General features: G+C 46.3%; 1 protein-coding gene across 3 annotated transcripts in view; it reads right to left on the bottom strand.

The window, feature by feature from the left end:
• LOC146026367 (flavin-containing monooxygenase 5-like) overlaps positions 1-21,636 on the bottom strand; it is a 29,478-nt gene extending 7,842 nt beyond the window's left edge. Inside the window, exons 1-4 of one of the 3 annotated variants that reach the window (XM_083156980.1) lie at positions 21,541-21,636; positions 11,670-11,830; positions 11,017-11,205; positions 7,812-7,974 (exon numbers count right to left, since the gene is read on the bottom strand). In XM_083156980.1, coding sequence (XP_083013106.1) covers positions 7,812-7,974; positions 11,017-11,205; positions 11,670-11,801 — 484 coding nt within the window. In that variant the 5' untranslated portion in view covers positions 11,802-11,830; positions 21,541-21,636. The other 2 variants (XM_083156979.1, XM_083156981.1) reach the window with 2 other exon arrangements.
• Between the last annotated feature and the right edge of the window lie 4,021 nt (positions 21,637-25,657).

Genomic DNA, 25,657 nt, shown 5'->3' with positions numbered 1-25,657 from the left:
AATTCCCCACCCTCCCATCCCTCTGTTTTGTTAGGTGTTTAGGATAGTGGGGTGTTTTAATCGCGTTAGCTGTTAGGCGGGAAAGAACGGCAAGTTCAGAGTTTTTAGGCGTTTATTGATTTAAGTTTATGGCGTATTTGGTATCTTTCGGTGCGCTTGCCCCTCATTGGCTTAGGCCTTCGCTAGATTACCCGACCGGGGATAGCGAGCCCACCCGGCTGGGTGGGCAGCCAATGTGTGGGTTGAGTGGAGACCGCTTCCTGTTTTTAGGCCAAATTACGTATGTTGGTTTGGGGGTGGAGATTAATAATAATAGCCGTTCTTTCTTGGCCACCATTTTAAATAAAATAAAATAAAAATAAAAAATATAAAAATAAAAAACTTAGTTTAAAAAATTATTTTTCAAATAAATTTCAGCTAACAAATTTCTGCCAAACCATGTGTCCGTGTCTTCATTTCTTTAATAGAGTGTTAAGATTACATATGTCAACTGTAACATGCAAGGGTCACACATCCGCTATTGCAAGGTTTATAAAACATATTATCATTCTCAGAATTATTTTCAATCTCTTCTATAAAACATGTCATTTACTAAGATAGGTGTTCTATTTCACATGGGATGTTGCTATGGGCAACCAATTAGAAATCGACTTCTTATTTAATTAGCACCTTCTAGAAAATAAAAGATAGTGGGGGAAATTTACTAACATCCCCAAATACAACCGAGGCGAATTCATACGACCTGCATCGGTCGTATTTTCAGGAAAATACGAATTGTAAATAGGACAGATTTACTAATCTGCCCTATTTACTGATTTGTATTGTCCCATTCATGTATGTCGCCATATTCGTATTTAGCGGATGTATATACAGCCGCTAAATACAAATACGTGTCGGCAGCCGGCACGGACCAGTCAGATCCGTGCAGGCTGCAGTGTAAAATTTTTTTAAAATAAATAAACTAAAAATGGCATGGGGTCCTCCCCACGACCGTAACCAGCCACCTGGCTCAAAACCCAGTCCTGTGTTTTAAAATTCACGAGGCAAACGACAGGGGATCACTGGATTCTTTTAAATCAGCACCAGGCTCAAGGGTCGGTCCTGGTTCCCAAAATACGGGGGACTAGAGTTTACTAGATTTCCCCCTAGTTTGAGATCCAGCACCGGGCCCAACCAGCCACAAGGGCAATGGCACAGCCTGGGGGGGGGGAACATTTTTTACGCAAGTTCCCCCAGCCAAAGCATAAAAACCCTGACCGGTCAGTCTGGGCAAGGATCCTGGGGGAGGATTAACACTGTCTGGGCTGAAGCCAAATGGTGTCAAAGATAGATTTAAACTATTATGTATTGTTTTGGAACTGAGTGCCAGCAAGCCTGCATCGTATGAAGGGACGTTGAGAACCACAAGTCCCAGCATGCAGAGCATTAAAGGGCCCTCTGGTACTTGTAGTTCCACAATAGTACAAATTGTTAAAAAAAACACGGACACATTTGAACAGTTAAACTTTATTACACACTACAATCATCCACTCACACATTACCTAGGGATTCCCTCGTTGGCCTGTCCCCTTGTCCATGTAGAACCCAATTTAGCATAAAGGCATAAAACATAAGAATATCCTTACACAAAAACTAATGGTTTGAAAAGGGTTGAGTTTGCCTAAAGCAGTGGCTCACAACCTTGATTCTCAAGTACCCCCTAACAGGTTTTCCAAGTTTTCAGTCGGCGCACTGTGTATAACGAACGGTCACATATTAAAATTCACAGGGGATATGGACAATGTGAACAATACCAAAAAAAAAAAAAGACAGACTAGATGGGCCAAGTGGTTCTTATCTGCCATTAAATTCTATGTTTGATAAGTAGCCCAAGCAGATGAGAGGAGGCTGCACTCGAGAAAAAAACATCATTAGTAGGGAGAGCACTTGCAAGCAACAGTGGCTAGATGTATGAAGCAGTGATAAAGGTAGGAGAAGTGGCCCGTGGCGACCGATCAGCTTCTCTGTAGAATTTTATATTATGCAAATTATAGATGTTACTTCAGTGCTGATTGGTTGCCATGGGCCACTTTTTATCTGCCTCACTTCTCACTGCTTCATACATCTACCCCAGTAAACTGCTTCATACATCTACCCCAGTAAACTGGTGGTCTCCAAACTATCCTGAATCACGGCACCCTAAAATATCAACCTTTTTCAAGGCTCCCTTAGTCCAAACATTTCAGAATGATAAATGAAATAAAAATGGGTACTTGTTTCCTAGCACGGCCACACCGATTTACATCGGGGTGGTCGTGTCGGAAAAATCGGGTCGATCGCATCGCATGCGATGCGATCGACGTGACCGACCCGAATTTCGACCCGATTTTTTGATTGAATGAAATGTAAATCGGGTCCCTGGGACCCGATTTTACATTGGATTCAATGTAAAATATTCCCTAGACCCCCAAATTTAACGACGTATACCCCACCCCACGATAGACGCCAACCCGAAGCGTGGCGAGCGCAGCGAGCCCGCGAGGGGCGGCGGTGTGCGTCCTCCGACCTTTTCATTCCCCTACTATCCACGTCGGCGTGGAGTCGAGAATAGAATAGTGTGGCGAGCGCAGCGAGCCACCGAGCCCGAAGCGTGGCGAGCGCAGCGAGCCCCGCGAGGGGACGCGTATACCTGTGAAGTTATACGCGTCCGCTCGCCACGCTTTGGGCACGGTGGCTCGCTGCGCTCGCCACACTATTCTATTCTCAACTCCAGGCCGACGTGGATAGTAGGGGAATGAAAAGGTCGGAGGACGCGCACCGCCGCCCCTCGCGGGCTCGCTGCGCTCGCCACGCTTCGGGTTGGCGTCTATCGTGGGGTGACGACGGGGACATCTATAATGTGAAATGGGTCATATTGGCCCATTTCACATTTTTCACATTTTTTTAAAGGTGAGATGGACTTAATCAAGTCCATCTCATCTTGTGCCATTATAATGGCACAAGACCGACGCGATCCTCACGATTTCAATGTTAAAACATATTTTAACATTGAAGCCTATGGGGAAATCGGGGGCATCGCGTCGGTCGCGTCGGGACCAATGTTAATGGTCCCGACCGACGCGATGCCCCCGATTTTGTACCTTTGCCGGCAAAATGGACCTGATTTCAAAGGAAATCGGGTCCATCGTGTGGATCGTGTACCTTAACTTAAAGGTACACGATCCACAAGATTGTGGCCGTGCTAGGAAACAAGTACCTAAAAATGTAACTGAGTAATTGGTACCTAATAGTTTGACCATACATAATTAGTTTTGGTCCAGAACCACCAACCACAGGCACTTATGCAAGTGTATAATGGTACTCCAGGTTGCCTAGGCACATAGGGCCTTATTCTTGTTCACTCTTAGAGGCAAATTCCTTCTCAATTGGACAAAACCATGTGCACTGCAGGTGGGGCACATAGGCGTGCACACATTAAGTGTTAGGGGTGCACAGGCTCCCCCTAATGCTGTACCCACCCTTATGAACACCTCCCTGATGCTAGCAACCGGCAATACCTTTTACCAAATACTTTTGCTTATTAGAACTGTATTCCATAAAAAGAAGCGCCTATCAATCAGTTACAGTATGTGTGTTTTGCATTGTTACTGGAACTAGACCATTGTCATATCACTACATACCTGTGTCACTCATATCTCTACATAACTGTGTCATCCATATATGTTTTTTACTTTATTTGCATGTACAGAAATTAGAAGATTAAAACTGAAACAGGCAGGTGATTATGGTGTGGCTGAGAGACGTTTTATATTGTAGTGAGTGCCAATCGATGGTAGACATGCCTGATTGGCAGTGTTAGACACGCCCACTAGGACTGTGCACCCCCTAATTAAATGTGCTGCACACGCCTATGGTGGGGAGAGAGTTAGATTTGGGTGAGTTATTTTGTTTCTGTGCAGGGAAAATACTGACTGCTTTATTTCTACACTGCAATATAGATCTCACTTTGAAGAAAAACCCCACCCAAATCTAAGTCTCTCTGCACAAGTTACATCTGCCCCACCTGCAGTGCACATGGTTTTGTCCATTTAAGAAAGAATTTGCCTCTAAGAGTGAACCAGAATAAGGCCCACAGTTTGGGAACCACTGGGCTAAACTCTTCATGGAGATTTCTAATTCTATTAATGATGACATTTATCAAAGCTTGGAAAGAGATAAAGGGTGAGATTTAATAGGATGAGATATTCAGAAAGTGAGAGATTTGGTAAGAGATCTCCAGTTTTTTTAAAGCGGCAATCATTTACACTTCAAAATCAAACTGGTTTTGCAGTGTAAATGATTGCCGCTTTAAAAAAACTGGAGATTTCTCACTAAATCTCTCACTTTCTGAATCTCTCATCCTATTAAATCTCACCCAATATGTTGAGAGTTACACGGGGCTATGTGCCTAATTCAGCATGGATCGCTAATCTGAGCAGTTGCAGATGACAACGAGGAGTAAGCCATACAAAAAGAAAAGACACCCCTTGCAAAACTACAAGAGAATTACAAATTGAATGCTAATCGATATCCACTTGCAAATCCTGAACCATCAAAAGGATTTTGGAGTCTGTGCAAATCTAAAAAGCTCTGGGGCTTCCTCTACCTATAACTGAGTTAGGCTGAATGAGTCCAGTGCTAACATCAGAGACACTCCCAGAAAATGGAAGGATTCCACCCACAAACGCCAGCTATGTGTAAGTCAAATTGCTTGGGGATTCCGTTTAAGATCCATATGCATTTTTTGTTGCTATTCACCCTTGTGCATGCGCTATGCTTGTGGTACACATGCTCAGTCAGTCAATAATCCCTAAAGTCCCCAAAGTTAAAGTGAAAAACCCCATGTCGACCTTTTGACTGTTGACCTAGCCCACATCAACCTAATGAATGTGTCGACTTAATGACCATGTCAACTTAACCCCATGTCGCCCTTATGCATGTCGACCTAGTGACTGTACCACTGTTGTGTCCCGGGGTGTTTGAAGCACTGCCACTGCTCACAGCAGGTAAATAGCAGAGCAGCGGCTAAATAGATGCCACCCAGAGTGATGCAAACAGGGGTGCAATGCGGCTCCACCCCCTTTCACGCAAGATCTAATCCCTTCATTGGGTGCATGCTGTTGGCAGAGTATTTAGTGGTGTTCTTAGATGACAGTTTTGGAGCTTTACCAGGATGTGGAATATTGCAATAAGTACAGAGATAACAGGTAGTCAAGGGTTAATTTGCAGGTATACTTTAGCATGTATAACAGACAGGGTACACAGCGTCTGGTGCATGTACTTATCGTTCCAGAGATGATGGAATGATGGAGTTTTCTATTCAAGTCAAGAAGTCTGCATAGCAGTGCAGGCTTGTAGCTGAACTCTGGGGTAGATTTATTAAGCTCGGTGAAGTGATAAAGTGTCTGGTCTTTATCACCAGCCAATCAGCTCCTACCTGTCATTTTTCCAACCAAGCCTCTAACCTCACAGGCTTGATTGGCCAGTGATAAAGTTCCAGCCACATTAACACTTCACCGAGCTTAATAAATCTGCCCTCTGTGAGGGCTGACAGCGGGGTTAGCGCTGTGGCACACTGTGCAGGAACTCTCAGCAATGATTGACAGAACCCTCCGGTGGGGAAAGCTGCCGGGGCTAGGTATGGGTAATCATATGATGTTTCATCGGTAACATTGGATTTATGGTTCCAATGTTCGATGTTTAACCCTGCAATGTTGAGGATCCAATGTTTCCTCAACATCGCTAGATTTGTTCCCCGATGTTTTTCACAATTTTCCAATGTTTTTTTTTTCTTTTGTGGGTCACTGTGTGGTGCTGTCAATGCTTTCGGTCGCCAGCTCACTCCTTGTTTTATATTCATTGACAACTTAAAATAAGATACAAAATACTAACACACACTTAGTTATTTTCTTTGTTCAGCTTAAGATATTAGCTTGTTGCTACTGTTATAAATCAAGTTAAAAATGGTACTTCCTCATCTTTGCGGCCACCACTTACGCTACGGAACTTACATTGTGTATGGCGAGCCATAAGGGTATTTTTTGGGGTCCACGCCATCATCTATTACCTTTAGTAATGTTGTGGCGAAGGAAGCAGAGCGAGCCACTGAGCCCAAAGCGTGGTGAGCAATCGTGAGGGGACAATCGTGAATCACGTATTGGCTAACGTAACTGGCGTAATCGGTGGCTGCAAAGATGAGGAAGTACCTTAATATATATAAAAATAGCACATTGTTAGATGCTGTGAGTTGCAATAAAGTTTTGCTAGTTAATGCTTCATTTTTTTCCCCTCCGTAACAAATTATATCTACCACAAAACATGAATAATATATCCAATGTGTGTGTAAACTGTAAGCCTCCAACAAATAAACTTAATAGGAGTATTTATAAATTCAGAAGTTTATTAGTGTATTATATGCTTAAGTAGACAGATTATTAAAAAAAAACATAGAAACATCGGTTATCATTGGTTTCAGAGTACCAATGTTTAGATCTAAATGATGTTTTGTAACCAATGTTGAAAAACATCATTTAATTGATGTTTTCTTTCGATGTCCCATCCCTAGCCGGGGCTCAGGATGCACTGTCTCTATAATGACGCAGTCCTCTCTCAATATACTGCACAGCGTGGGATCACCTCAGTAAACTAATACCCCTTTCAGACAGAAAAAAAGACCCGGGAATTTCCCTGCTCTTGCCGTGTCGACCCGGGTTTTTCTTCTGTCTGAAAGGGTCAACACGGGTCTAAAGTTCCGGGACTTCGACCCAGGTATTTACCTGGGTTTTTCCCGGGTCTGTATTCCAAAAACCCGGGTCGCCGGCTGTCTGAAAGGAAACGACCTGGGTTTTTGGGATTATTACACATTGTTAGGCACTGATTGGCTCTCCTGGTGGGGTGCTGGCTGATTGGTTGTGAGGATAGGCTTCTCTGATTGGTTGGGAGGGCATGGCAATAGAGCTGGCCTCTGAGTTCATTAGGGAGCTGAAAAAAGGATAGAATGGCCCACTGGTAGAAGCAAGAATTGAGAGCTGCTGGCAGTGAGAGGGAAGGAGGATATCGGCAAACAGATGACTGGGAAAGTCAAAGATGCCACAGTGTACTCAAACATTGCAAATATACTGACTGCCATGTGAGGTAACATGTACCTTCCAGTATAGAAAAACAATAAAACTTGTTTACAACATATCCTTGTGTCATGCCATGGTTAATGTAATGCAGTGAGCAGACACCTTCCACTTTTCATGATCTCATCTCTGTGTGCCTTTAAAACTGTCCTATTCTTATGACACACAGAGTTTTGCAGGAAAAATCCGGCTTCTGTGTGAAAGGGGTCGACACAGGAAATACCCGGGTTTTTGCTCCTGTGTGAAAGGGGGTCAGCCCCTTGCTGCCTAGTTGTACCCGGGTTTTTGTATCCGGGAAATACCTGGGTTTTTGGGATTTTTCTGTCTGAAAGGGGTATAAGGTATGCTGACTGTAACAGACAAGGCTTGCTAAATATTGGACACAGCTCGTGGGGCCGCCCACTGCTGGATGGGGAGCGCAGAGGACCAAATAGCCTACGGGGCTGATGCAGCTGCTTTAAGGAGACCGCTGCAGAGCACACCACTACAAAACATGCAGGGTCCTAGTTCAATAAACAGGTATGTTGAGAGGTATTCTTTATCTCTCTCGAATTTACCTCCAAGCTTTAATAAATTTCCTCCTAACATCTTGCCCCAGACAAACACAAAATAGATATCTTCAAATTAAATTAATAGAACATTTAACAGTTTAACCAAGTATAGCAATACCTGGGAATGTATGTAGTGGTAGATTTGCAGTTGAGTGGTGACCAGAACAGACCAGTACGGCATCAAAGACATGTGACTGCTGTTTTTCTTCAGTCTCTGTGACCACATCCCACTGACCAGTGGTGAGAAAATCTGGATGTTTCTTAACGCTTACAACAGCGGTCTTCATATAATGAAAATAGGAAGAGTTATTTCGGATGAGTTATTTTATTGGTTTGATGTGTAGGAATTCCTCCATACCAGCCATTTATTAAATTAGCGAAGAAGGTTTAGAAGAATAGTTAGATTACCAACTAAGATGAGTTTGTAGAAGCAAATAAGGAATATAAGCCTGTCCCAATACAATATTACCTTAAGTCCTAAACCAGTGGTTCCCAAACTTTTTTGAATCTCTGCACCCTTGTGTATCAGAATTTTGTTCATGGCACCCCTAGGCCAAAGGTTTCTTACTGTGGTATTAAATTCAGGAAAAACATATTCATTTAGGTCAATTGTGTTTATATGTCATCCTTAGGTTCAGTTATGTGGTAAGGGGCAAGATTCAATTAGGTTTGTCCACAAGAGCCAGTTTGGTCTATTACAGTGACCATAAATGATTTATATTGGTCTTGGACCATGAACCTAGGGCACCCATGCAAAGGTCCCGAGGACCCCAGGGTGCTACGGCACACAGTTTGGGAACCACTGTCTAAAAATATATATTAAATATTTAAAAAAATATATATACAGCATGCAAAAATTACTACCATGTTCATTTGGCGGGCCACAATAACCCTAACTAGTCCATCATTTCACTACTACAAGGTAAAATCAGATAATAATTCATAGTTAGTTATATACTGTACTAATTAGTTATTAAGTAGCTATTAACATTTTTCATCACTGTCAAATATAATTCTCTACATCATGTTCTTGTGTACACAATGAATTAATAAGATAGACAAGATTTGTTACATTAAAGTAAAAGAGACACTGAATGCTGATTAAGCACTGAAGGGTTCTCGCATGCTGCACTTTAGTAGTTGGTCATGTGATGGTAATGAGGTAGGCATAAGGCCTATCAGGGCAGTGGGGGAGGAGTAGGCTGTTTAGGAGTAATCTTGTGCTAGAATGATCTGCCTCTGTCCTAAAAAGCCCCACCTACCCTTCCCTATTTTCCTTCTTCGGCGGCGGTAAAGAACGGTCATCTTGAATAGCTCTGTGTGTATGTAGAGAGTGGGTGTACTCTATCTTGACATCGATTGTCATGGGCACCCCATCTGCACAGGCTGGTGAGCGCGCAGTGATCACCAGTGATGTGTGTATGCATGGTGATGTTTACCCCCACTTTCCTTTACTTGACCGTTCTTTGGTGCCGCCACCATTTATAGTTATATATTTAAGTTGTCAAAATAAATTTGACATTCAATTTTGAAACGCCAGCACTTGTGTCTGTGTATTTATTTTAGGTTAAGTTATTGGTTATGTTAAGTGTTGGTTAAGTTTATAAAGTGTGGGCATAGAGATTCCTGATGGTAAGTTTAAAACATGTAAAGCCTAAATAAATTATCAAGCTACAGGTACAAATGGTTCATGGATCTTTATCATGGAAACTGTCAATCTTGCCAGCCTATATGTGGGTACTAGTTAAATGCCTGTCAAAATGACGGTTTAGTCCCTATCTGCTCCTACCTCCAACCTCTGGGGAAAACGGGTATGACCGGGATCATGTGTAATCAGCCCAAAAATACAACCCGAGAATTCGGCAAATTTACTAAGCTGCCAAATTCTCAGGATTCGTTTTTTACGATGGTGAAATCATTTGTATTTGGCTGCTGAGTTTCCCGGTAGCCAAATATGGACAAGCATGATAAAACCTGCATGAATCTGTAAGATCCATGCAGGCTTCTCTGTGTAATAAAATAGAGAGATGATGAGATCATTAAAAAAAAGGCGTGGGGTTCCTCCACGAGTATAACCATCCCTGGGCTCTTTGAGCTTGTGCTCATTGCAGAAATACATGGGGGGGGGGGGGAGCTGGGGTCACATTAATTCTTGATTGTGCAAGTTTTTCTTTATTCCTTACGCATATGTATTATGTGACTACTGACTAGTGACTACTATTATGTCACTACTGTGATCCAGACACAGATTGTGCCACTCTGCACCTAGCCAAGTGCCTCAGAAGCACTGCTAGGAAAACATTCAGTCATTGCATTTGTGACAGGCATTGTGACCATTAAAGTATCTTAAATACATTGATAAAATACATCCAGTCGTTGTTTTGCATTGCACAAAGTGATTTCACATTACCATTACAGAGCACAGGTCTCTACGCCACTGTCTTATCCAGATTACCTTAGGAGGCTAGCCCCCTCCCAGAGACCAGTTGCTACATTAGAATACCCATTAAGCACTTCCTCTACTATATAGGTAATTCTAAACAATAAGGGCACAAGCAGAGTCTTACCCTAATACCTGATCTTTTCCCCCGCTTTTGTTTCCACTCTCTCCTGGGTCTGGGTCTCCATCTAAGAGCAAGAAACCACAAAGGACACCCAGGGCTCCCATGCAATAAAAATGGCAAATCAGCTAAATTTTGTCAGTTAGTAAATTAGCCAGGCACCGGGTCCCTGACATATTTTAGATTAAATGGGTACTAATAGGTGCATTCATGCCCATTCGATCTTAGTAAATTTCCCCTTCTGTATTCACAGCTCCCTCTCTGCATATCTGACTGGCAAGTTTGAAACAGATCATTTTGCTTTCAACTGATCACTCAGGTCCGAATTCGCCCCCGTTCCTGATGTGGGGCGGGCATGGGGTGGATGTAGGAATCTGCCTTGGGCGTGCGCCAAAAATGGTGGCTGCGCCCATGTAAATGCTGGGTGTACCCCTGCAAACACAACCGTGCCCATGCATCCTCTGGGAGGACGGCTGGTGTCACATGACATCACCCCCAATTCGCCGGATTGCGGGCATCTGAAAGGTAAGTGTAGACTTACTTTTCAGAGCGAAGGCTAGAGAAATCATTTGATTTGGCGTTTACTTGCTCACTATGCAGTGGATATAAGCTTCCTAGTTAACAAATCTGAATCAGACCCTTTGTGTTAAGGAGTAATTTGGTCCATCATGTGGCCTCTAGTGGTCACTTCACCTCAAAACAAAAAAGAGGGTTAGTATATATAAAAGGTATGATGCAAGCCATACAACTGCTTCGGGTTACCTGTACTTGGATATGTTTAAGGAGCTGAAAATGCTCAGCATATTGGCGGAAATACTGGAGCACTTTGGAATTATGCATAAAATTTGGGAAGTCATCAGGAATGGGGTAATCGCTGTAACACATCATCTCCTTGGATGTATTGATGATCACAGATTGGTAAATACTGGCTCTGCCATCTTCTGGGACTTCCTGCAATAAACAAGATCCAAGTATACTTTCAGCATTGGTCATGGTGTTGATCATGAAAAATAATATATAAGAATATAATAAATAATATCTAAAAAATATGTGGCACCCCTGTGTGCATGAAGCCCGCCCGTGTACCCTGCTGCACTGACAGCCGCTGACAGACAGTAGTCAGTCAGGCGCCCGGTCATCAGGCCTACAGCAGCCAGAGGGAAACTTTGGCGGCGGGCGGAGGCAGCCCCTGCCCCTGCCGGGAAGACAGCGTCAATCCACTGCCCCCCCCCCCCCCCCCACCCGGTGCGCTTGACTGGACACCGTCCGGCACAGTGAGCAATGCTTTATTCTAAATCTCCGGCGGGTGGCGGAAGCCTCCCGAAGGATTTTTTCCCCATATAAATGGCCCTTGGTACAAAAAAGGTTCCCCACCCCTGACATACTGTAAACCCTCAACTAATAAACATATATACCTTAAATCTCCAGAGTCCTCCAATATCATCACTCCTTTCGAAGCAGGTTGGCTCCAGACCTTCATCTAGGCAGCATTTAATGGCAGCTAATCCACTGCAGCCAGAACCAATCACTGCGACTCTCTTAACCATGGTGATGTTTTCAGTTTCAGAATGGAAAACTGTTAAAAGTAATCACATAATTGGTCAGTTTTGGCATCAATACAAAACCAGTAATGCTTAGCTTGGTAGTAGTCTAACGGGATGCGGTCAAAATCCCGGCGGTCGGAATCCCGACCGCCGCAATGCCGGCACTTTCTCCCTCTATGGGTGTCCACGACACCCATAGAGGGAGAATAAAATAGTGTGCGAGACACAGGGCCCGCTGCGTGGCGAGCGCAGTGAGCCCGTAAGGGAGGGGCAATCCAGGGGGGCCCCCCTTGTCGGCATTTCGGCAGTCGGGATTCTGGTGTCAGTATTTCGACCGTCCGGATTTCATAATGAATCCAGTCTAACAATTGTAACCTAGAATTGGTAAAAGGAGAAACATAGTAATATGATGGATATAATAGAATCACAGGGGTGGGGTCCTGGGTTGCACACCAGTAATGAGAGGTGCGACCCTGCGGAGAACTTCAGTAGCACTGCATACAAAGACAAGGTTGCAGGTGCACAATTCAAACTCCCAGTTTATTAATAATAATCATTACAAAAAAATTAGCATTTTGAGGGAGGTTCTCCCATAGTTATGGCTATAAGTAACAGCATGCCCACGGCGTCCAGTTGACCTTGTTAGCAGCTGAGTGACCCCAATGCAACAGAAAAGTAAAAAGTATGTAGTGAAAAAAGTGAAGATAGATTAGTGAGAGAGTTTACTGAAAATAGCAGGGGCAAATAAGTGAGAGGTAACACAGTGAGAGATAAATTAGTGAGAGGAAAAGTAGTGAGGGATAAAGTGGTGAGGAATGAAAGTGGGAAATGAGTTACATTGAAACAAAACACATGATAAAGATAGAAGGAAATATGAAAATAAGTGTTAATCTGTGTTGTTCCTGAGGCCAAACAGCCACAGCAGTCCAGGGGGACCCACAACCCAGAAATCCACCCTCCATCTGATAATCCAATATACATTTGTGCAGGAATCACCTTGCTCTGCATGCAGTCTAAAAAATGTCAGGAACCTAATTAAAACCAATATATAGGACACGTGGGCGTGGGTGCTACCACCAGGCAGACACGCATTGGGGGAACACTCCTATACACCAGAGGTGCCGATTTATGTTTTTGCTGGTGGGTTCTCAAGCCTGTTGAAAGGCTCAACAAGCAAATACAGTGGCCCGGCATTGGGACTCTGGAGTTACGGGCACATGGGTGCTCATTAATTCCTGTGGGTGCTTGGGCCCTTGAGCACCCACAGAATCGGCACCTATGCTATACACAGCAACAAGTCTCCTCTTTACCGGGAGTTGAGCCCTGTTCAACTCCATGGAGCTGGGCGGTGACACACTTACTGAGTGCACCAGTCGCAGCTAGTACAAGAAGGACTACAAGGGATGGCCGGAGGAGGAACACAGAATACAGCACAGGTTAAAGGTGCACAGTGGGAGGGACGGGACGCCGGCCCCCACATGCACCCATACACTGTGGACATAATCCCATCTAACCCACCCCTTATCACCCAGCACAATACTTTGCCATCCAGCAGTTTCCCTCTTAGATACTGCTACTACCAGACTTACTTTAGTGTGCTTTGCTACCATGACCAATATACAGTAAGCATCACTAAATACTAGGGATGTGCACCAGCCACTTTTCGGGTTTTGAGTTCTGATTACCTTGAGGTTTTGGGTTCTATTGGGTTTTGCCAAAATACCTCCTAAGTGTTTTGTGTTTGGATTTCTTGGGTTTTGGGTTCTGAATTTTTTGTTAAAAAAGCATAAAAATGGCTAAAATCGCAGAATTTGTTTTTTTTTTTTTTTTGCTCCTACGCTATATTAACCTCAATAACATTCATTTCCACTCATTTCCAGTCTATTCTGAACACCTCACACCTTACAATATTGTTTTTAGGGCAAAAGGTTGCACTGAGGTAGCTGGATAACTATGCTAAGCCACACAAGTGTGCGGCACAAACACGTGGCTCATGTAAGAGTGGCACTGCAGCGGTAGATACGGCAGTACTAGGCAGCAGACAGGTAGATACGGCAGTATTAGGCAGTGAGCCCCAGACCAGACGGTAGATACACCAGTATTAGGCAGTGAGCCCCAAAACAGACGGTAGATACGACAGTATTAGGCAGTGAGCCCCAGACCAGACAGAAGATACAGCAGTATTAGGCAGTGAGCCCCAGACCACACAGGTAAATATACGGCAGTATTTTATTTATTAGGCAGTGAGCCCCAGACCAGATGGTAGATACGGCAGTATTAGGCAGTGAGCCACAGACCACACAGGTATGGCAGTATTAGGCAGAGAGCCCCAGACCAGACAGGTACGGCAGTATTAGGCAGAAAGCTCCAGACCACAAAGGTAGATATACGGCAGTATTTATTAGGCAGTGAGCCCCAGACCACACAGGTATATATAGGGCAGTATTTATTAGGCAGTGAGCCCCAGACCACACAGGTATGCCAGTATTAGGCAGTGAGCCCCAGACCAGACAGGAGATATGGCAGTACTAGGCACCAGACAGGTAGATAAGACAGTACTACTAGGCACAAGACAGGTAGATAGATATGTCAGCAATACTACTATTGTGCACCAGCAGAATTTATAATACTTAATTATTAGATACTGCTTGGCAGTGGCACACGTCAGTGCACCAGCAGCATTTAATTATTTTTTACAGTCCCACACAGCACAAGTATTATTTTTTAATTAAATTAGATATACCTATAGCAGCCTAGTATGTACTAGGTAGGTACACTAGGTAGGCAGTAGCACTGTCAGTGGCAACAGTGGACTGAGTAACTAAATAATACTGGCAGATTCAGTGCAGGCAGCACCAGTGGACTATATATATATTATTTAATATAATTAATTAATTATTAATATATAATAAATGGCACAGTACAGCACCAGAGGTAGGCCCCAGCACAGAGGAGACAGTAGTACTACAGGCAGGTACACAGTTAGACTGTTCTCCTAAGCAGAGGAGAACAGAGTACACAGCAGCACTGAGGGAGACAGCCCCAGCGAATAAAATAATTAATTACAGCACAGCACACCAGAGGTAGACCGCACAGAGGAGACAGTAGTACTACAAGTACACAGTTAGACTACACAGCAGCACTGAGAGACAGCCCCAGCGATTGCAAAATATTGCGCTCAAGCTCAAGGTCAACCTCAAGTTTAAGCCCCAGCAGCAGCACCAACACACCCTCTCCCAACCCACTACTTGACAGGAGTGAAGATGGCGGCCGCTTATAAAGCCTCGCGAAATCCGGCACCGGGAGATGACGTTCTATTCACGCGGACGGACCCATTTCAGGCAGGAATCTCCGACCGCTGCTCGGAATCGGGCTCGGAATGATGACGTCCGTGGGGGCTCGGATCTCTGAAATCCGAGCCCACACATCTCTACTAAATACAGTACATATATTTCCTGTCAGTCACTCATTCACTGTTATATCTCCCATTTTGGTATATGGTGCATAGTACATTACAGTATATCATTGTTATTTTGCTACACCTGTTTTATTACCACAACTACCTCCGCTACATAAGTCATATTCTGACTTCACATCGTTGCAGGTAATCTTAATACACTACACACAACCAGCGCAGTTTTTTCTGTATATTTATACTTGTTTTATCTGTACTCCTAAGAGTCCTATATCAATACCGATATTTATATAATCAAAGAACAATAAGTGAAAAGCGTAGGTTACGTATTATGTCCGTAACCTGCGTACCCTTTATTCCTAGCTACGTGCGAACAAAACGTAGCGCAGCGTAGCGTACCCTTATCGTGTATTAGATAAAGCGAGGGCTGCCTAAGCCAGAGCGTACGTAAGAGGCTTACATTTTTTGGGTTGGCAGGAAAGAGTTAATGACTGCTAGTGGGCTAAAGTTAGTTTCAGTTTTGTGGTCAGACTATGGGAGAGCTTAGGGGCGTGAGCTTAGGAGAGGGGTATATAGGCAGGTCCTTACAGGAAATACTTCCTCTTGCAAAAGTTTCTTCAGCCTGCAGCATGCAGTCACAGGCCAGCAGCATGCAGACACAGGCCAGCAGCATGCAGACACAGCCCAGCAGCATGCAGACACAGCCCAGCAGCATGCAGACACAGCCCAGCAGCGTTTACACAGCTAAGTGCCTGTCTTTACACCTTTGATTTCTCCCTTGCGCTTTCAACAACATGTCCCGTCCCTGCCGCTCAGCTCCCCCTCACCGGCGTTTCCTGGATGACTATCTGACCCACCCAGGCTTCCAGCATGCCTACCCCCCCGGCCCCCACCTCAGTGGCTGCCCCGGCCTTTATACCAATACCCCCGCCCGCCCCCGGGGCTCTCAGTCAGCTCCCCCCCCCCACCGGAGAGTACCCCCACGGCCTTGGGTTTCAGGGGCCTGATCCGGACTCACCCGGTTCTAGCCCGGCCGCGTCTGGCTTTGCAGCGGCCCCGGCCCCCCCTCCCCCCCCCCTTGGTCACCGCAGCGGGCGCTCTCTTAGCACCCGCTGCCTCACTGTCGGCCCCCGCCGGCTAGGCCGGAGTCTGAGGCGGATGACGCCACAGCGCGCAGGGGGGTGCAGGCATATGACGCGGCGGACGGCACTTCCGTCCGCGCGTCTTTGCCTTATCTCAGTTTCTCTGGGACGGGCGCCCAGTTAATGCTCGCGCAGGGAGCGCATCTCCCGGGCGCCCCGTCCACCGCCCCCTCACTAATTAACGCCGGGGGAGCAGCCAGCGCCACCATGCAGGATGGCGGCCCCCGGCTCCCGGGTGCATGGTCACCCGGGGGCGCCTCCGCCAGTCAGGCCCCGCCCCCACCTCTGTCCCCGGCATACCAGATAAGGGGCCTCATTCAGCTCCCTGCCGGGGCCGGCCCCAACATCCCAGGGACTGCCACACGGCTGCCTGTCCCACCCACCTATGAAAGCCCGGTGTTCCAGGCCCCTCCAGGGCCTGGGGACGGGTACCCCTTCCCATCCACCCCACTAAGGGTGCTGCGGGCACCATCAGCGCCCGCCCCCGCCCCGGGGGGATTACAGTCACTGGTGACCCCCACCATTGCTGCCCAGGGGGCGCCGAACATTCCCGCCCTCCCCCCCCCTGGCTCCCTCGCCCCCAGCCGGGGAGCCGGGGGCCCGCCACCCGCACCACAATGTGCCCCAACGGGCACGGTGTGGAATGCCGCGCCCCCCGCGGCGCCAGTCTCTGGCGTGGTCCAACTTGTGTCGGCCCAGTCCTCCGTGTCCGCCACCTTCGCGATCCCCCTCCGTCCTTCACCTGCGCAGGGATACGGGCAGGGGGAGTGGTTCCAACCCAGCGTGACTGCCTAGCAGGCCTACTCCTCCCAGCAGCAGTCCCTCCCAGTGTCAATGACACCATCTTTATCCCCGTCCCATTACCCGCCTTTCCCCTCCCATTACGGTCCCCAGCCCACATGGTCCTTCAACTCCCAACTGGGGTCCGCGCATTCGCAGGAACCCCGGGTTACCCCTGTTACGGTCCCCCTGGTTCCTGGCAACAGCAGAACTTTTGGCAGCAGTCCCTCCCCTTCGGGCCCCCTCCTGCCCCTTCATGCCCCCCTGGGGCCCCGCCGTTCAATGCGCATGGGGAATCGGATCCGCATCAGCTTCCGCCCCCCCCCCCATACCCCCCATGCTGCAGTCCATGGCAGGGCCGCGCTGCGGTCCTTCGAGAGCGCGGTTAATTCATCGGGTAACTTTTCATCTTTTGTCTCCTCAGAAATTTCTTCCAGGTGGCCGGCTCCAGCCACCACTACCTCTTTACCATCCACCATGGATCCGAGCGTGAATGTTGCTCCACCTATACCCGCGATCCTTCCCGGGGCCCAGCCGGCCCTCTTGCCTTGCCCGGAGGCGGCTGTCGAGGGCGTCGGGTCAGCACGTCCGTCTGCCGGGGTCCAGACGTCCGGTACATCCACCGTCCTTCCTTCCCCTGGGAGGTCGGGAACCGCCGATGCGGCTGAGACCGGGACTTCACGCATCATCCGGCGGGAAACGGAATTCCTCCTCTAGGTATTCAGACAGTACCAGCTTTTCAAAAAAGACCCAGGATATAATCCTGGGTTGTGGTGCTGATCCATTTTTGGCGTCGCCGCCGCAACCTTTGCGGCGGCTGCAATATTTAGTGCTGAAATTGCCTGTGCGGGCAGCTACCTGCGCAGCGGCCAGCAGGCTCCCTGACTCTTCCGTTCAGACAATGGGGACGATGGAAGTCCGCTGCAATTAGGATTTATATAAGGTAGATAAGATTTGGATGTAGTGCGCCTGTGGCGCTGACCCAAAAACGCAGTTTACTCGCTGGTTTTGGAACAGCTAGTGTTCCGGAATCAGGGGTGTGAAGGACTTTCTTGCATTTTTACCTCCGTGGGTCCTTATTAATTTCAATTCGGCCCACCTCCCCCTTCCGGGACACACGAGAGGTTTTTTATCAAGTTTTCGACTTCACTTGGGTCCATTGTACTAACTTACCTTGCCGTACTAATCAATGCAATGTATAATTTCTAACGGTTAGGGACATTTTCTTTCAGGAACTTTTTCTTTCAGCCTCCCCTTCAATTAGGTTAGGGGGTTTTGTTGAGGTTTAGTTCAGATTTAGTTCAGGATAAGCGGACACTTAGGTAGGTCTTCGTGGGTGGCATGCGGCGGCTCTTAGAGCTCATCTAGTTAATCTCTTAAGAGCCTGGCGGTGGCGTTAGGGCGTCACGGTCCAGCGGTCACTTGTGGCATAAGAGGGCGCTGGGAGGCACTACCCCCGGGAAAGACGGCGGGGTGTCCTGCCTTTGCGGGGGGGCGCTGTGGGCACTTCGTCAGCGGAGTGTCCACACCAGCCAGAGAAGGGGTGGTGAGACTTCCCAGCGTTAGGTTGTGCCTTAGTCGGATGGGGCCGTCTCAGTCGTCCCCATGTTAATATCAGTCAGTTGGGGCGTTTAAGTCGCCGCCATTTTTGATGTGACTAGAGCTGGGCAGCCGTGACGCCTTATTGCCAGCCCTTTACGAAGAAGGGTCATACCACTTAATAAATATCCTATGACCTTTAAATCTAATTGCTTTGGTGTCCGTGTCTTTATTGTGTCGGTGTGAGTTTATTCTTTAGTTAAGCTAGCTTAAGGTGAATGTTAAGGTTCAAGCCAAATAAATGTATAGACGCCTTAGATAAAGCGAGGGCTGCCTAAGCCAGAGCGTACGTAAGAGGCTTACATTTTTTGGGTTGGCAGGAAAGAGTTAATGACTGCTAGTGGGCTAAAGTTAGTTTCAGTTTTGTGGTCAGACTATGGGAGAGCTTAGGGGCGTGAGCTTAGGAGAGGGGTATATAGGCAGGTCCTTACAGGAAATACTTCCTCTTGCAAAAGTTTCTTCAGCCCCACCCACCCTCCCTTGCCTTCGGCATTTCAATTTTATAGTCAATTCATTGGTACATTTACCATTATCAGAACTGGGGCGGTAGGGCGTCACGGTCCAGCGGTCACTTGTGGCATAAGAGGGCGCTGGGAGGCACTACCCCCGGGAAAGACGGCGGGGTGTCCTGCCTTTGCGGGGGGGCGCTGTGGGCACTTCGTCAGCGGAGTGTCCACACCAGCCAGAGAAGGGGTGGTGAGACTTCCCAGCGTTAGGTTGTGCCTTAGTCGGATGGGGCCGTCTCAGTCGTCCCCATGTTAATATCAGTCAGTTGGGGCGTTTAAGTCGCCGCCATTTTTGATGTGACTAGAGCTGGGCAGCCGTGACGCCTTATTGCCAGCCCTTTACGAAGAAGGGTCATACCACTTAATAAATATCCTATGACCTTTAAATCTAATTGCTTTGGTGTCCGTGTCTTTATTGTGTCGGTGTGAGTTTATTCTTTAGTTAAGCTAGCTTAAGGTGAATGTTAAGGTTCAAGCCAAATAAATGTATAGACGCCTTATACACGATAGAACCAATGCATTAATAGGAGATCCCTTCGCAGTAATTTGTCTCTAATCTGCGAATACACCTTTAAGGACAATGTCCGTGATATACCTTATCGCTAGGTGCGAATAACAGACGAGACCACAGTATAAAGGTGAGGAGATAGAAACTCCGTAAATGATGTATTTAGTCCCTAATGGACAAAAGGGGATTACAGAAATAGGAAAAACACAGGGTAACACGTGATGCAATTTGTCTAACAATGAATATACTAATCAAGCTCTACTAGGGAAAGAAAACAGGCACAGGATACACTCAGCCAACAATACAATAAAAGTAAGTACAGTGAATGCAACCGTTTACCGTCTCATCAAATATGCGCAGCGCAGTCCGGTCGGAGCTCGCTATGTTCAGGTTGAACTATAGCCCGGTCAATGGTCAGGGAAAAGAAGCTGTGCCGAAGTGACCGAGGCCGCCCTGGGTCACCTAACTTATAGGGTCAGAAGGGGGAGGTCAAAGGCCATTCCTATTGGTCAGGGTTCGTATGTCAAGTCCTCTGTGATTGGGGCAAAGTATTGCACCTGGTTCGGATAGGTGCAGGGGGAGTGAACTTTGGAGTCCTTTGTCTGTTGGCATCGTCGTCAGGGGTCGTAAATAGCAGTAAGAACCGGTTATAACTAGATTCTTTTGTAATACACATTTTAACAGAAACAGTCTTGGGAATATGGATTTTGTCCGTAATTAGCGGACCGTATGAATTGCGATTTATTCGCAATGACCGGAATACTGCGCATGAGAAACGGAACGTAACGGTACCAAACATTATACAGATGGAAGTATGTAATGCTGAATAAACTATGTGTAGTGCTTTAAACCTTTAACTATATTTTATTTGGTGTAAGTATGGTATTATGAATTTATGTGTAATAGTATGGCTGCGCTTCTGGTCCACTTTGTCACACAGACTCGGGTATGGATACTTTATTTGCGCAACTCTGCGAACCAAAATGGCGGCCATACCATCCTAAAATGGCATGTGTGCAACTCGACTTTAACACCTAATATACACACACAACACATATACCAAAACACAAAATGCCTTCCATCAGATCAACTATGCCTCTTCCCTTATTTCTGCTACAAACGCCAGATATTTTATCAAAATATTTTCTTTAAAAAAAAATGTCTGAGATTCTGTTGTAACTGTGGGTGCCGGATGACTGCCCGACAGTCGGGATCCCGACCAACAGGGGCTATTCTTCCTTGTGGGGATTATGACCCCAAAGAGGGAAAATAGAACCTGTGGCAAGTGCAGTGAGCCCTGAGCCCGCAGTGTGAGGAACCCAGAGAGCCCGCATGTGGCTTTAATGTTTTTTTGCGCCCACCTCCCTCGGAGTACCGTCAGCCAGGAATCTGATGTTGGTATGATTAACCATTGGGATCCCGACCATCTGCTAGTCATACTACAACAGTAAACAATCAAATTAGTACTAAATATATTCTGAAAGTAGAAACATAAACTGCATCACAAATCAGAAAGAGTATTATTGTCTACAAAAAGGTGCCAAAACTTAACCCTCCCCCTAGCCTAATGCTCAGCTATCCCGCATACTTGTGAACAGAATGACGGCATCAGTATCCTCAGCGATGTCGGTATTCCGGCACAGGTCTTCTTGGTGCCAGTTGGTATTCTGACTGCCAGCATTTCATCCACCATCCCAAATTCAAGAGTGCCCAAGAGAAATGCAAACTCTAAAGATCTTACGCAAAAAAAGTCACAAATATTGCATTATACTAATTAAGTAAGATCACTTGCCTGAGCTGCTCAATAATGATTTTGTTTCTTCTTGGGTGCTGCTCTTTTAGCAAAAAACAAAACAAGTTTTTGTAACATTTTCCCCTCCTCCTTTTATATGGCTCTTGTGTAATACAAACTTGGATTTTGGGGAGTTTCCCAGTATCTAGTTAATGTTCAATAATTCACAGATCTGAATTCTTACTACTGTATAAAGATGGAAAAAATAGAGGGAAAAATAACTGGCTGTAACTACACTGACATGTGGTAATCATGTTGGCTTAGGTCCGACAAATGGTTAAGTAATAAACAGTAACAACTGAAACTACTGAGATAAAAGTGCACTGTTATTAGTCATAGGATCTCAGTGGCAAATGCAGGATTTTTAGAGGGGAGCGTCCAAGGGGTTTTGGTCGTTAGGTCTACAGCAACTAGGTCGACAAGCATTGTGTCGACACCACTAGGCCGACAGGCGAATGGGTCGACATGGGTCAAGGTTAACATGTGTCTAGGTCGACATGGGTCTAGGTCAACAGGTCATTAGGCGACACAAGCATTAGGTCGACATGGGCAAGGTCGACAGTCAAAAGGTCACTGTTTTTGGAGCCGACATGTGCCGACAGGCGGTATTTCATGTCCTAGCATCCACTAGAGCATGGTGGGAGAATAAAATAGTGCCCGAAGCATTTCAAGCGAAGTGAGCGATGCGAGTGGATGCGGTGCACTTCAAACTGTGTCCATGTCGACTGTGTTGACATGCAGGTCAAAAAAGAGTGAAAAACCCCATGACAACCTTTTGACTGCCGACCTTGCCCATGTCGACCTAATGCTTGTGTCGACCCAATGTCCAGTCGACCTAGACCCATGTCAACCTAGACCCATGTCGACCTTGCTTGTCGACCTAGTTGTTGTAGACCTAACAACCCACACCCATTTCAAAATCTCACACTCTGCAGCGCATTGAAGTAAGCATGGGAGTCTGGGGGAGCAGTAACAGCCCTGAAAATTGTTTTTTTTTATACACTGAATCCTGCATGGAATACAGTATTATTAGTATAGGCTGCTTCAAGCATTGAAATAAAATAAGTGGTCAGGAAAAGGTTAAACATATAATAAACTAGGTGATTCATCGTGCCCTATGGGTGCTCTTCACACAGTCATAAGGGGCTCCACCCCCTTAACCTGTGAAGACTTTTATTATGTGAAATATGACTTGTATTTTATCAAGGATGTACTGTATAGCATCAAGGGCGTAAAATTGGGAAGGAGGGGTAACCCATTTAGTTGCTATGAAGAGTGGTTAGACAGTAATATGTATTGAATGTAGTGATAAGATTTTTTTAGTAGAAGTAATGTTTCTTTGCAAAATAATGACAAAAGTTGTAGACCATTTGAAAGACTATTGCATACCTCCCAACTGTCACAATTACAGCGGGACAGTCCCGATTTCCGGGTCCTGTCCCGCTGTCCCACCCGCGGCAGGCATTGTCCCGCTGCTGGGGTGGCAGTTGGGAGACCCCCCAATCTAATAGAATAGACGCTGCTAATTAGCATAAGCCGTAACCTCATTTGCATACGTTCCGCCCCCTTTTCGGACGCCGCGCGAGTGTCCCTATTTTATTAGCACAGAAGTTGGGAGGTATGCTATTGTAAACAACAGCGACTGCAGGGTAAGTGTCTGTAGTTTAACATTGTGATGGACAGTTTAGTGAAAAAATTACATGTTTTACATTTCAAATACTTCATAAAAACAAATTTCTGGTAAATGAGCAGCGGGTGAGCACCTTCTGGGGATCACAGGCAGTGACCACGCACATGTTCCCGCAGACCTTCTTGTGGATGTGGCTGGCTGATTACTGTAACCCTGAGCGGGGGGCGGAGTTTGTGCGGCTGTCGAGCACTCTGGACAGAAGGAGATAAGGGCATCGGGCAGAGAGCACTTTAGGTGGGGGTGGGCGTGGGCGTGGTCGATGGCATGTGCGGCAGGTGAGCCCCACAGGCAGTGACTTACTGCACACATGTTCCCCGCAGACCTCCTGGTGGATGTGGCTGGCTGCTTTCTGTAAAGCTGGGCTGAGGGCGGATTTTGTGTTGCTGGTCAGGGCTCTGGACACATCACAGACTTACAGCTGGCTATGGACGTAGAGGGGGAGCAGGGGAATCCCGGACACAGAGAACTTCCGGCGGGGTGAGCATGGTCGTGGGGGGAGGGCAGTGAGAGGGTGGGCATGTGTGTGGAGCCTGTGGTCAAGGCTGGTGCAAGGTGTTTTAGCACACTAGGCAAAACTTCTAAAACTGCGCCCCCCAGTTACCACACTATCATTAGGAATAAAGTATTATACCCTTACCCTGCACCCAGCAGTATCCCTGAAGCACCTGTATCTCTACCCTGCACCCTGCCACCTCCCTCACACACCTGTACCCCTACCCTGCATTCAGCAGTATCCCTTACACACAGGGGCGTAGCTAAGGGTTCATGGGCCCTGGTGCGAAAGGTCAGCTTGGGGCCCCCCTACATACAACAAAATTAAAATCTCGGTCTGTTGCTCTGGGTTACTACAATGTGTACATTTTCTAGTTGTTATGCAATGAATTCTATGAGATTTTCCTCTTTTCAGCATTTGCATTTAGTTTGCACCTTTCAGACAATCTAAGAGCCTGGTGTAATTTCATACATATCCTACTGAATCAGAGCTAATGAGAGGGGGAGAAAAACAAAACATAAAAAGCAGTAATTATTTCTGCAATAAGAGCAGCCAAACAATAAAAACGAATTGCTTTGTCAGCTTTGGGCACCACTCCAAATCCTGATTGATCCAACAGCTATCTGGCTGAGACGATACTACAACAGAGGAGACTTACGTGTAGGCAGCGGCGGCCATTGAGCACCGGGACACACGCGAATACGCAGCGCGGCAGCGGCGACTGTCCTTCCTCTAACACCGCTCTATCTTCAGCATCAGGGGGAACCGGAGCCGCTGCAGCCAATCACAGCTCCGATACGGCCACCGTGTCCCGTCCCCAGCCGCAGGCAGCCAATAGGAAGGGGACCCCTTGCCGCGTGATGTCAGCGCGACGCACGCTGGCCGGGCCCGCAAAGCACCACTGGGAACGGGTGCTGTTCGCTACCCTCTTCCAGGACGGCCGGACAGTGGCGGGGGTTGGGCCCCCCTGGCTCAGGGGCCCGGTCGCAGTTGCGACCGCTGCGACCCCTGTAGCTACGCCACTGCTTACACACCTGTACCCCTACCTTGCACCCAGCCACCTTCCTCACACACCTGTACCCCTACCCTGCACCCAGTTCACTCTGTGACTCCACCCAGCGTTATACACACACTCACAGATTGACAGTTCTGGGCTATTATATAAGAGATAAATAAATACACAAACATAATAGAACAAGTACTGTGCTTTCTAAGCTCACAATCTCCCATTACATGGCAAGGCTCCTGTCTCTTCCTCCTGGCAGCTACTCTCTGGTCCATTGCAATGTTTGAGGGCATACACATACAGTAAATGTGGAAGAAGAAGCTGGCACACTAGGGATGTGCAGCAGCTCTGCCCCGTCCCTTAAACTGCATGATGTGCAGTATGAGGGGCCGTTCATGTCAAAATTACGACTTCCTGAATATGACATACAGTATAACGAGCTGAATATAGTGTATGACGAGCTGAATATGACATATAACGAGCTGAATATAGTGTATAACGAGTTGGATATGACATATATATATAATATATATATATATAAATATCTATTTTTGAAAAAAAAAAAATACAGCTCTGAGTACAGGTTATAACCTGTTATAGACCTCTTAGAGAGGGGGCTGTAGCGTTAGAGTTATCCATAAGCAATCTATTGGAACAAACTCTCTATAGGTGAATAAACTCTTAAAGAAGAGAATAAATTGTATTAAATGAAAAATAAAAATATAAAAGATACTGATATCTGCTCTCGCCACATAGATCCTGAAACATCTGTCTAATCTGTATATTGTATTAAGCGATTCTGTACAGATATATCTATTATTATTATTATTATGGTTATTTTACTATATATTTTACTATATATTTGTTCTTTCCATTGCCTTTATGTATCTACATAAATGGTGTTACTATTTATGAATTTATTATATAA

Source organism: Crinia signifera, chromosome 8, assembly GCF_055691185.1.
Source record: "Crinia signifera chromosome 8, ASM5569118v1, whole genome shotgun sequence".
Classification (NCBI taxonomy): domain Eukaryota; kingdom Metazoa; phylum Chordata; class Amphibia; order Anura; family Myobatrachidae; genus Crinia; species Crinia signifera.
The sequence above is the reverse complement of the archived record's forward strand: the minus strand, read 5'-3'. Positions and strand labels throughout refer to the sequence as shown.